This window comes from Notamacropus eugenii, chromosome 6 (assembly GCF_028372415.1).
Source record: "Notamacropus eugenii isolate mMacEug1 chromosome 6, mMacEug1.pri_v2, whole genome shotgun sequence".
NCBI lineage: Eukaryota > Metazoa > Chordata > Mammalia > Diprotodontia > Macropodidae > Notamacropus > Notamacropus eugenii.
In genome coordinates this window covers 57,576,318-57,589,582 of record NC_092877.1, presented here as the reverse complement: position 1 = coordinate 57,589,582, position 13,265 = coordinate 57,576,318, and the positions used below count along the sequence as shown (strand labels likewise).

The following is a 13,265-nucleotide window of genomic DNA, read 5'->3' as shown; positions in this document are numbered from 1 at the left end:
CATATATCAAACTAATTCACTGTTTTAGTTGTTCCAGGAAATCAAAATTGCACTTGACATGTTATTATCTTTCAGACAATATCAGCATGTTGTTAGAATTGTCACTGTATAGTAATGTGAAGGTCACTGGACTTGGATTCAAGAGTCCTGGGTTCTCATCCTGGATCAGACATTTAATAGCTCTACCTTAAGCCAGTATTTTGAATTATCTTTTGTAAACTGGATCACAGTACTAAAAAGATGATTTCTAAAGTCCCTTACATTTCTGAGTTCTGTGATCTTTATAAAAGCTTTGTAGAGTAAATAAGTCAAGCATTATTAAACCTCTCAGACAAATGAAGACTCCTCCAGGGGTGAGCATTAACTTTTTGCGAGAGCCGATTGTTAAATTTTCTTGGAAATCAGGATTTGAATTATAGTTTTGTTGATTGTCCAGACTTAAAAAAAAATAATAGAGAAAGTGTTAATAGTGTAGAAATTTAAAAGTTTTTTTTTGTTTTGTTTGTTTTTTGTTTGTTTTTGTTTTTACCCCTCTTAGTGAATCAGTTGTTAAACATTTACCAGCATACAGCTACAGCCCTAGTGGTACAAAAGTGGTCAGTAGAAAACTAGGAGATTTTTATTCCTGGCCTCATCCCCTGTCCCTCACATCACGGCTTACCTTGACTGCTTAGACCAAAAGCTCCTTCAGCTTTAGAATATGTGTATTAATAAGAACAGACTATACCTAGTATTGTATTCTGTTCAGGATACTCCTTTTCAGAAAGAGAGATAGAAAAGCTCTTGTTCTTTTTTTTTGTAGAGAGAAGGGTGACAAGAATTTCCTGATTATGTCCAAAGTCTTCAGTTAATTTTATTTTAACATAGAAATGATATATAAATAATATAGTAATATGTATATATATAAAATAAAATAGTAGTAATATAATATATGGCATCATGGTAGTCAAAATCCTGACATTAAGGAATTTCTGTTCCAAAGGGGAGAGGAGAGTTCTTCCTTTAAAAAAACAAGGAAGACACATTTCACTTTAGAGTTTATAAGTGATGGAGCTAGGGTTTCAACCAAGTCCTCTTAATCCCAATGAGTGTGTCCTAGATGGAGCTCAGGCCCCAGCATTTGCCTGAGGTCACACAGACATAACAGCAGCAGTGCAAAACCTAAATTTCTGGCTCCGTATTCAGTATGCTATCCTCTTCAGAAGTCTGCTTCTCAAATCATATTTGCCTTATCTGCTTCGTAGGTTTGTCATGAAATCAAAATGAAATCCTGTATTTAAAGATAGGGAATGCAAAAGCATTTGTGTTCATCACGCGCTAAACAATTTAATTATCATTGTCCTTATTTCAGTGTGAAACCAGTTTGGGAAGTGGGTAGAGTTCTTTGTAGTAGATCTTGACCTCTGCTTAGTACTACTGGTTCCCCTCCAATAGCTCATTATGATATGAATAATGAACAAAGTTTCACTGTATAGTCAACTTGTGCATATGATTGTGCATAAAACATACATGACCCATTGTGCTTGTACAATAAGGTCATAGGAGGTCATGTATTCAGGTTTGATGGGTTACTTAATTCCAACATCTGACTAAAAAAGCAAACCTACTCTTTGAAAGGTGGGGAGTGGGGAAGCTTACAATAGATCCAGCTTCATGCAATATCAGCATGGAAGTATAATCTGATTTTAAAGGTCCCTGGGCAGGGCCTCTTTATCTTTAAAGATCTCCCCAGGAATGCTTGAAATTCTAAACTTCACTTTATCCCACCCTTGAGCATTCCAGACAGTAGAGATACATTTGGCTTAACAAATATGTCTTTTTATAAATGAATTCTCCTCAGTGGGTTAAGGGTCTGGGAAGGCTATGAGTTGTTCAATAGCTTCAATATATGTTCTGCATCCTATGTGCCAAAGAATTTATTTTCCAAGAGGCAGAATGGTGTAGTAGATAAGGCACTGGACTTGGGAGAAGGAGGACAGGTGCAAATCACTTCTCAGATCTTTACTAGTTTTGTGACCCTGGGCTAGTTACATAATCCCTTTCCTCATCTGTAAAGTCACAGAGTTGTATTTGACTTCCAGAGTCCTTTGTAGCTCTGACTCTATATTCCTATGATCCATTCCCAGCCAATAATTCAGATCATGATTTTTTTGTACCATTTTTGTGGGTATGTTAGATAGACCCCTTTGGCAGTCTTATAAAGCCTGTGGACTCCTTAAAAGAATATCGTGAAATAATTGAAGGAAATGCTAAATTTGGTTAGAAGGAAGTGAGGATAAAGATATTATTTTCCCATCCTAGTTTATGAGCCTCTTGAAATTTATCTGCAGAACTCAGGACAAGAGCCCACACTCTAGATAGTGACATATTGGATAGGGGAGTTGTTGAAAGTCTTCAGTCTGAAGAAGGAAAGAGCTTTTTTAAAAAAAAACTTTTGAGGAGATGACAATTGATTTTTAACTATATCTAGAAATACCATTTTTAAAGAGGGATTAGAATTCTTGGTTCCTAAGAGCAAGACTAGAAGCAGCAATTGCAAATTTCACAATATTAGTTAGGCTCAGTGTAAGGACAAGTTTCCAAACAATGACAGTAAATTTAAAAATGGAGTAGGCTACATAGGGAGATAGTGAGTTTCCCATCAATAGATGTCTTCAAGCAAAGACTGGACTACCTATTTAATGATTTCAGAAAGTAGATTCCATTTTAGAAATGGATTGGACTATAGGTTTTCTGAGGTGTCTTCCATACCTCAAATTCTTTCATTCTTTTTCAATTAGATTGCTTTCTTCCTAACATTTATAGTAAGAATAATTATGTTGAAGGGATGGGGATTTTTATTCTTGGGGGTTGATCAGGATAGGATTAATATTACTTTACAAAAAGCTGTAAAGTTTACAGAGACGGTAATAAGTTGTCTCTTATTGAAAATTATCAGCTGGAAGCTAGAAATACGATTGCTAGGGATGCTGTAGGATTCCTGTTTATATTTAGCATGGGCTAAATGCCACTTGAGCCTCCTACCAAAACTGAGATTCTAGAACTTTGTGATTTCTATCTGTGGAGTTAAGGAAGGATTTGATTATGGCAGTGGCATTTGAACTGATTTAGCCTTGAAGGATAGTGCTGATTTTAGTAGGCAGAGGTGGGGTCCAAAAGCATTTTCCAGGGAGTAGTTTGAGCCAAGGTACAAAGACAGAAAAGTACAGCTTATGTTGAAGAAGCAGACTAGAATGAGACCAGTTTGGATAACAGGTAGTGTACATGAGTTGAGAAGTGAAGGAAAATGGTGGAAAGATGAGATGATGCCTACAACATTTCCTGGTTATTTTGCTAAAGCTTATATTGAATCATTCTGTCAAACAGGATTTGTTAAGCACCAACTCTGCATCCAGCACTGTGGAATAAAGACAAAAGTAAAAAAAAACAAAAAACCTACCTGTCCTCAAGGAGCTTACAAACTAACTTGAGCATGAAGAATGAATACTATGCTTGGAGGAGCCAGGGAAACGGAGTCCCAGGGTAAACAGTTGTAGTTACAAACCAACTGGATATTGGCAAATCTGAGTAGACATTTATTGTTTTCCTCTTTTTCCTACAGGTCATCAGATTATGGGACCTCATACACCAAACTCAACTTACAGCCAGGTATCACTACAGTGATTGACAACTTCTACATATGCCCCACAAACAAAAGAAAGGTATGAGACCTTCTGTTCTATTTGTAACTGATTATTCACTCTAAGAAATTTACACTGAAGTCCACTGACTTCAGGGGAGAATTTGCTTGGTAGAAACATAATAGAGTAATTTCGCCGCAACAAAAATACTTGCACCGAAGCTTTTCTCGGGTAACTTCGTCTCTAAGAGTCTGAGCCATGTGGTCACAGTTTGCTCTCTCATCCTAATGGTGGTTAATTGATCCATGAAGAATTCTGTAGAGCATTTATTTAAGTGTTGTTTTGTCTTGTACCTGCAGAGAAGACATGCACAAATTAAATGGGTAAAGAGAAAAACATAGACACGTTCATGCAACTCTGAAGAGATGGCCACACAGAGACAGAGATAGAGAAATAGACATTGTCATCAATGTGATTATATGTACATGGAGGCAGAAAGACTCAGACCCACGGAAATGAGGACGAAGTGTGAGGAATTTTAGTACAAGTGCAGCGTTTATAATTGATCTATTTTGAAAAGAAAAATGTGTCTCTATACTTGGAAATTTGACACAATCAAATATCAGCCATGTGCATTCAATTGATTAGGAATGGTTGTGGACTTTTTCTGTGATATACATTTGTTGGGGGTGTAAGCTCAGTTCCATGTGGACAGTCTTGGATGGGTAAAGGTGGGAACTTCTAAATCTTAGAGTTCTCATGAGGCCCCCCAGAAAACAGCAGGGAATCAAGGAGTGAGACCGAGTTATCTCGTGTATTTCCGCCTCTTCCCATGAGAAACGTGATGGGAGGAGCATCCCCGCCCTCGAGACTGACCCGGATCTGGGCACACCTATTGTTATCTAACAGGCACGGTATTCAGGTGCAAACTACGCGGCCAGAGAGCTTAATTAGGGTCAGGAAAGCCTGAAGGCGCTCTTAGCGCGGGAGGGGCCCTTACAGGACAGAAGGCGCCTCTTCCCTTTTCCTCTCTTCGCTCTCCCTTCCCCCTCTCTCCCCACTTCCATTTCTGCTTCCAATCTCTTACTGTAAGATCTTTGCCTCCTTGGGAGACATCTCTCTCCCTCCTAAGGAAGAGTTCCCCCTGCACATGTAACCAGGACCCTGAATAAAGCCTAACCCTTGTTCGACTTCGGAAAGTCTCTTCTCTCATACGTTTATCTGGTTTGGCCAACCGAAGACCTGGGACAGGTAAGGTAAGACTCGGGTAGCCCTCAGGCCTCTAGGCCTGGCATACATTGTCATTCATCTCTCCCATGTGTTTAGCATCATGTTCTGAGGCTTATTAGAGGACTCTGCTTTTCAGTGTCCTATAAGACAGGTAACTGTTTTCTTGTTGTTTGAACCTGAACTACCTTGGCGTCTCTCCAGGTTGTGCCTGGGGGGAGCGATTCTCTAAGTGAAACTAAAGGCATTGACTCATTTCAGGCAAAACTGGCTTTGGTCTCCTACCCAAGGAGCTAGCAGAGAGCTCCATGTGCTCATTTCTTTGCCTCTGGACAAAGAGATAAAGTTTGAAAGTAACTTGGGTGGATTGAAGCTACTATAAACTACTCAGTGGCCTAAGAAAATGAGAAATCAGGAGGAAATTGAAGTTTAACTGTGACTTGTAGTGTTTAGATACTTAGCATCATATATACACACACACATATATACACATATGTACATTGCTTAAATCAGTATTGGGAACTCCTAATGTGGAAAAACATCTTCCATCAAAGGCATAACACTAACTACTCTGTATCTTAGAATCTTAGAGAGTCACCTCTGAGGCACTGAGTGCTTAAGTGACTTGTCCTAAATTACATAACTGGTATATACCTGAGAAAGAATTGAACTCACTTTTTTCTGACTCCACAGCTTGCTTTCCAATGTAATGCATCATACTACCTACTCATTATTTCCTTGTTGTTTTAAGGTTTACAAAATGTTTCCCTCACCATTGCTGTATGAAGTAATTAGCACAAATTTTATTATATTCATTTTACTGAAAAGGAAGCTGAAGTTCTGAGAAGGCTGGTGGTCACAACACACCAGCAAAGAACTTTGAAAAACCTGTTATATTCTTTAACTCTGTGAACTTCAGCCAGACACAAGGCCCCATTCACAGCAGTTTCAGGTTACATTAGGATTCAGCTGTTAAATATCATTTCTTCAGGCTGTCATGATATTCCTGGCTTTATTTTTAATAGGATGTCATCGTTTTTTTTAAGCACTCCTTTTTCTTAAATGGACCTTTTATTGCTTGTAAAAAGTCATCTGATTGACGGGCTTGGAATTGAACTTAGGCAGAACAGATTGTAGAGAAACAAAAAGGGAAGAGGCATATTCCTCTCATGTGATGAATGTGCCATTTTGGACAGGAGGGTGTCAGCATGCAGGAGAGGTGATTCTGGTTGAGTAGTCCCAACTTTCTTGATCCCTTGGCAGATAAGAGAGTACCAAGATGCTTCTTGACAGCTAGTCCATCCCATCACTTTCCCCTACTCCTTATCTCACACCTTCTCTGCTATAGTCAACCTCAGCACTTAGCACAGTATTTGGTGCTTAATAAATGTTGATTGATTGGCTAGATGGCCAATAGACAGGGACTGACTTCATTCCTATTGTGAAACTCATTTGATTTGTCCTTGCTTTTTTTCTCTATATCTCAAAATATCCTGAGCTTAATGAGATAGAATCTTACAACCCTGGTGCAAATTTCCAGCCATATGTGATCTCAGGAATGCCATATTATCACAGATTCATCCAGTATTTGAAAATGAAATCTCAGTCAATTGAATAATACAAAAAATGCTCACTGCTGAGAAAAATGAGACTAAAACATATGTGGTTCTTTGGTCACCTATTCTGGGGTATGTGAACTGGGAAGAAGTGTGGCAAATCAATTCTGTCAATAAAGACAGAGCTGTAACTACATAAAATTGTGCCTAGGGCAAATTCATTGGGGATAGAAGTGGAGTAAGTGATGAAAATCCATGGGATGTTCTAACAAGGGTGAGGGGTAGCAAAAGGGAGCAGGATTGCTGGAACCTTGCTTGAAGAAGGCACCAGAGCTAACTGTTTAGTGTTTGTAGAAAAGCATAGAGTGAGCCATGGGGTAGCAATTCTAACCCTAACCCTTGATTCTACAGGGAGCTATTACACCAACCTCAAGGAAAAAGTACATACTTTACCCTAGGAAGAAGCAATTCATCCCCCTCCCCAGAAGTAGATCCTCTGGGCCAAAATCCCATTCCCAGTAATTTCCCAAATTTTGCTATATCCTCCCTAATCTCTGGAGTTTTACGACTCTGAATTGCCAAAACTACTGCAAGGGTTTAATATCAGATGATCAATTACTGTCAGGAGTAAGATCGCTTTATGCTCCTCTTTATGATTAGTACAACATGTCATCCATATACACACACAATTAAATCAGAACTTTGTTTGGCACAGGCACTCTCAGGTTGTCTCCCGCAATAGTGTCAACTTGTCTCACTGCCCTCATCTTTCCTTCTGCTCTGGCCATGGTGCTGACATCTTCTCTCCATTGTCTCATCTTTCAGAAACTCTTAGTTTTAAATTTAAAACTACTCAACAAATACATAATCAAGGAGGCATGGTTAGCCAAAAATGTTTCAGAAAAGACCTGGGCATTTTAGTGACTCATTATGAGTCCAATTGTGAACCATGGCAGCTCCTCCTATCATAATCACCCCACTCCTTTGGGGCAGCGAGGTAGTACAGTGGATAGAGCACTAGTGCAGGAGTCAAGAGGATCTGAGTTCAAATCTCACCTCAGACACTTGACACTCACTAGCTGTGTGACCTTGAGCAAGTCACTTAATTCCGATAGCCTCATCCTGGGTCATCTCTAGTCATCCTGATGAATATCTGGTCACTGGATTCAGATGGTTCTGGAGGAGAAGCAAGGCTGGTGAGTTGCACAGCCCTCCCTCACTCAAAACAAAGTCAAGTGCAAGTCATGTCATTATTTCTCTGATGGCATGGTCTTCTACGGCAATGAAGGATGAACACATACACCAATCACCCCCCTCAACTCCAGGAGAAAACAATAATGTAATGTTATGTGTTAGGTTGTGTTTATTTAAACAAAAGCATAATTATCATAATGAAAAAGTTCTCATATTCTTGTCATTTGCCCTGGCTGAATCTCATCTGGAACATGGGGTTTATTTCTAGATGTCACATTTTAGGAAGATTATTCACAAAATGACAAGGGTTTAGAGGGGACAGAGTGGTAAGGTGACTGACAAATTTGTCATATGAGGATTGTTTGGGGAAAAAAAACAAACTAAGAATGTTTAGTGCAGAGAAAACGAGACTTAAAGGGATGTTTGAGGGAACATGATCAATAATTTCAAGTGTAAAGAGCTATTATGTAGAAGGATTGATTGGACTTGTTCTACTTTGACCAAGAAAACTGAACAAGGAGAGAAGTTGCAGAAAGACAGATTTCTGCCTTAATTTTTTTTAATTTATTATTTATTTATTTATTTTTTTAACACTCATTTTCACAAAATTTTGGGTTCCAAATTTTCTCTCCATTTGTTCCCTCCCCCCACCCCAAAACACCAAGCATTCTAATTGCCCCTATCACCAATCTGCCCTCTCTTCTATCATCCCTCCCTTCCCTTGTCCCCATCTTCTCTTTTGTCCTGCAGGGCCAGATAACTGTCTATACCCCTTTACCTGTATTTCTTATTTCCTAGTAGCAAGAGCAGTACTAGACAGTTGTTCCTAAAACTTTGAGTTCCAACTTCTCTTCATCCCTCCGTCCCCACCCATTCCCTTTGGAAGGCAAGCAATTCAACATAGGCCATATCTGTGTAGTTTTGCAAATGACTTCCATAATAGTCATGTTGTGTAAGACTAAGTATATTTCCCTCCATCCTATTCTGCCCCCCATTGCTTCTATTCTCTCTTTTAATCCTGTCCCTCCCCAAGAGTGTTGACTTCAAATTGCTCCCTCCTCCCATTGCCCTCCCTTCCATTTCCTCCCCACACCCTCCTTATCCTCTTCTCCCCCACTTTCCTGTATTGTAAGATAGGTTTTCATACCAAAATGAGTGTGCATTTTATTCCTTCCTTTAGTGGAATGTAATGAGAGTAAACTTCATGTTTTTCTCTCACCTCCCTTCTTTTTCCCTCCACTAAAAAGTCTTTTGCTTGCCTCTTTTATGAGAGATAATTTGCCCCATTCCATTTCTCCCTTTCTCCTCCCAATATATTTCTCTATCACTGCTTAATTTCATTTTTTTAAGATATGATCCCATCCTATTCAATTCACTCTGTGCTCTCTGTCTGTGTGTGTGTGTGCGTGCGTGTGTGTGTGCGTGTGTGTGTGTGTAATCCCAGCCACTACCTAGATACTGAAAAGTTTCAAGAGTTACAAATATTGTCTTTCCATGTGGGAATGTAAACAGTTCATCTTTAATAAGTCCCTTGTGACTTCTCTTTGCTGTTTACCTTTTCATGCTTCTCTTCATTCTTGTGTTTGAAAGTCAAATTTTCTTTTCAGCTCTGGTCTTTTCATCAAGAATGCTTGAAAGTCCTTGATTTCATTGAAAGACCATGTTTTCCCCTGAAGTATTATACTCAGTTTTGCTGGGTAGGTGATTCTTGGTTTTTAGTCCTAGTTCCTTTGACTTCTGGAATATCCTATTCCATGCCCTTCGTTCCCTTAATGTAGAAGCTGCTAGATCTTGTGTTATCCTGATTGTATTTCCACAATACTTGAATTGTTTCTTTCTAGCTGCTTGCAATATTTTCTCCTTGACCAGGGAACTCTGGAATTTGGCCACAATGTTCCTAGGAGTTTCTCTTTTTGGATCTCTTTCAGGCAGTGATCTGTGGATTCCTTGAATACTTATTTTGCCCTCTGGTTCTAGAATCTCAGGGCAGTTTTCCTTGATAATTTCATGAAAGATGATGTCTAGGCTCTTTTCTTGATCTTGGCTTTCAGGCAGTCCCATAATTTTTAAATTGTCTCTCCTGGATCTATTTTCCAGGTCAGTTGTTTTTCCAATGAGATATTTCACATTATCTTCCATTTTTTCATTCTTTTGGTTTGGTTTTGTGATTTCTTGGTTTCTCATAAAGTCATTAGCCTCCATCTGTTCCATTCTAATTTTGAAAGAACTATTTTCTTTAGTAAGCTTTTGAATCTCCTTTTCCATTTGGCTAATTCTGCTTTTGAAAGCATTCTTCTCCTCATTGGCTTTTTGGACGTCTTTTGCCAATTGAGTTAGCCTATTTTTCAAGGTGTTATTTCTTTCAGCATTTTTTTGGGTTTCTTTTAGCAAGGTGTTGACCTGCTTTTCATGCTTTTCTTTCATCTCTCTCATTTCTCTTCCCAGTTTTTCCTCCACCTCTCTTACTTGATTTTCAAAATCCTTTTTGAGCTCTTCCATGGCTTGAGCCCATGGCATATTTATTTTGGATGTGTGGGATACAGAAGCCTTGGCTTCTGTGTATTTCCCTGATGGTAAGCATTGTTCTTCCTCACCCAAAAGGAAGGGAGGAATTATCTGTTCACCAAGAAATTAACCTTCTGTGGTCTTATTTTTTTTTCCCTCTTCTGGGCATCTTCCCAGCCAGTGACTTGACTTCTGAGTTTTCTTTCCACACCCACCAAGGCTCCAGACTGCCCAGCCAGTGCTTGGGGTCTGAGATTCAAATGCTGCTTCCCAGCCCCAGGGCTTTGGGCGGGGGTGGGGCTGCTATTCAATGTGAGATTAAGTTTAGGTGTTCAGGTGGGGGCAGGGCCACCACACAAGGCTCAGTTCCCTTAGGGGGTTTATGCAGAGACCTTCAACAGTGGATCCCAGCTCCTGCCTGCTTGGGGAGCCCCTGCCCTCTGCTGCCCCACTGCTGCCTCCCGAGGGGGCCTGAGTCATGGGGACACCCCACTCCCCTCTCGACCAGCCAAAGAGACCCTCTCACTGACCCTTGTCACCTTTGGGTGGAGGGACCTGCGCAGCCACTGGAGATTCTGTCCCTGAAGCCCACTCAGGTCTGCTCCTCTCGGTGCCATGAGGCCAAGGCAGGGCTGGGCTCTGCTCCAGGTCTGGTGACCAATGGACCTTTCGCATCAGGTTTTCAGGTCTCTGTGGGACAGAAATCTCCTCCACTCCATTGTTCTGTGGCTTCTGCTGCTCCAGAATTTGTTGGGAGTTCTTTACAGATATTTTATGGGCTGTGGGTTTGGTACTAACATATGTGTGTCTTTCTACTTGGCTCCCCCCCCCCCCATTTCTGCCTTAAATTAAAAAAGCTTTCTAACACTTAAAGTTATTCAAAATGGACTGCCTTAGGAGGTAATGTATTCCCATTCAGCAGAGTTCTTCAAGCAAAGATTGGATGGGTCAGTTGACTAGGATATTATATTAGAAATCTCTGTACAGGTAGGAGTTTTGCTAGATGGCCCTTCCTACTCTGAGATTCTATAATTCTGAATAATGGTTTGGCTACTCTTTGAAGCTGTTTCTGACAACTCTGGGCCTCATTGTTATCCCTATATTCTCAATTCCTAGAATATTTATACTTTAAGGAGGGAACGGTGACTTCATCATTGTGAGTACTCCTTCTACAGATATAAATTGAAACTCTTCAAAACTTTAATGAATTGTTATAGAACCTCCCTTTCCATGTCCCACCCAAATCATCACTTGGTTGCCAATCTTTTAGTAATGTTCTTCTTCAAATATCTCCATGATGGATGCCCAATAACAGAATCACAGCACATGGTTGGATCTATATTGAAAGTTTTGCTATCTTCAAAAGCTATTCCAGAGCTTCTACTCTGTAAGACCTTGGTTACTACAGCATCATGATAAGAACACAATAAAATTTTCTATGCATATACTTTTGAAACCTTGGGCAAGTAAGTCAGTTACCTCTCTGGACTTTGGTTGCCTCATTTGAAAAATGAAAGGATTAATCTTGATGTCTTCTAAAGTCCCTACTAGTAGAATATTTGCAATCTGATGAGGTCCTAAAGGAGGACCTATCAGAAAATAATATGAAAAATAACTTCTACTTGTATAAAGATTCATGGTTTACAAATTACTTTACATATATCTCTCCATTTGAGACTCATCACAACTTCATCAGGTAGTTAGAGCAAGTATCATTATCCCCACATCGAGGGTGAGAAAACTGAAGTCTGAAGATGGAAACTGAGTTGGGATTCAGAGTCAGTTCTAGGTCCTACAATTTAACACGTGATTGTATATAGTCTTTTCTCTGGAATTCTACTCTTTTTATACCCACAAATCCTCATTTTACTGTCTGGTACTGAAATAAGTCTACTTAATTCATCTTCTCCATAAGAGACAGACAGACAAAGAAGCAGGAGGGAAGAGGAGGAGGAGGAGAAGAGAAGAAATTGATCGGGAGCTAAAGAATGATGGAAGGTTTCATGGAAGAGGTGGCATTTGAGCTTGTCCCCAAAAGATGGTGAAAGCCAGCCTCTTTATATCCCGGCTTAATACATAGAGCAGTGTAAAAGATGTCTTGAACAAGTTTTGCAAAGTTTTAATTTAAAAAAAAACTTGACATATAATTTCTTTCACTTTCACCAAGAAACTTCCCAAACCACTAGAAACATTTTCAAGTGATGTATGTGGAAAGATATAGCATAGTATCCCTTTAAAATTGACTAACTTGATCACGTCCTGAGAAAATTCCTACAGATGGATTATACTTTTGTACAGTAGAACCTTCACACTTACAACAGTGATTCTGATTCATCATTCACAGGAAGACAGGAAGCATGCTTCATAGTCATAGTAGCAATAGCAGGAAGCATAAAACCTGACTTTTACTTAGTATTCTGTGTAATATACTTCACATACATTATTTCACTTGAGCATCGCAAAAATGACCCCATGAAGTAAGTACTACAGATTTCTTTCTGTCTTTCTTTTTTTCTTTTTAATAGATGAGAAAACAGAGGCTCAGAGAAGTTAAATAATCGGCCCATAGTCATGTAGCTAGTAAGTTTCTGAGGTGGGATTTGAACTTCATATCTCATAATATTTCATTATAAGTGATACACTGTGCATCAAATGCCATTTTGAAAGCAGTCTAAGGAATGGTGGAAAAATCCATTAAATGTGTTTGTACATAAAGCTAGCCAACAAAGAGCAGCGAAACTTGCAAGAAGACTGTGTAGAGAAAAAACAGATAGGGAATCATAAAATCATAGAATTCAGTCCAACAGACATTGACTTCTTTGACATGTCCAAAGCAGAGAATGGGAAACAGCATTCACAGAGAGAGCAACAACAGGATTTATAAGATAATATGATCAGCTGAATTCCTATTCATTGGAATAGTGCTCTAAATCAGCATGGGATTACACAGGTCTTGGAGATATCTATGCCCTGGGAAACCAGCATATGCTGGGAATTGGGGGTGGAGTGGGGAGTGTGGTACAATGGCAGCTGTATGTTTACATATTACCAGGATTAGTGAGCAGTGGAACAACTATCCTTGTGGGTATTATTGAATAAAATTGATATTAAGGGCAGACATGTGGATGTTGGGCATTATTTTCATGCTGTGGGAACTTAATGT

The 13,265-nt window shown here is 39.5% G+C and overlaps 1 protein-coding gene across 4 annotated transcripts in view; it reads left to right on the top strand.

The window, feature by feature from the left end:
* Nucleotides 1–13,265, top strand: part of SORCS2 (sortilin related VPS10 domain containing receptor 2) — a 1,292,493-nt gene that overhangs the window by 787,910 nt on the left and 491,318 nt on the right. For all 4 annotated transcript variants that reach the window (XM_072620161.1, XM_072620158.1, XM_072620159.1 and 1 more), the window contains exon 3: nt 3,602–3,701. In XM_072620161.1, the coding sequence (XP_072476262.1) occupies nt 3,602–3,701 (100 nt within the window). The remainder of the gene's footprint in view (nt 1–3,601; nt 3,702–13,265) is intronic.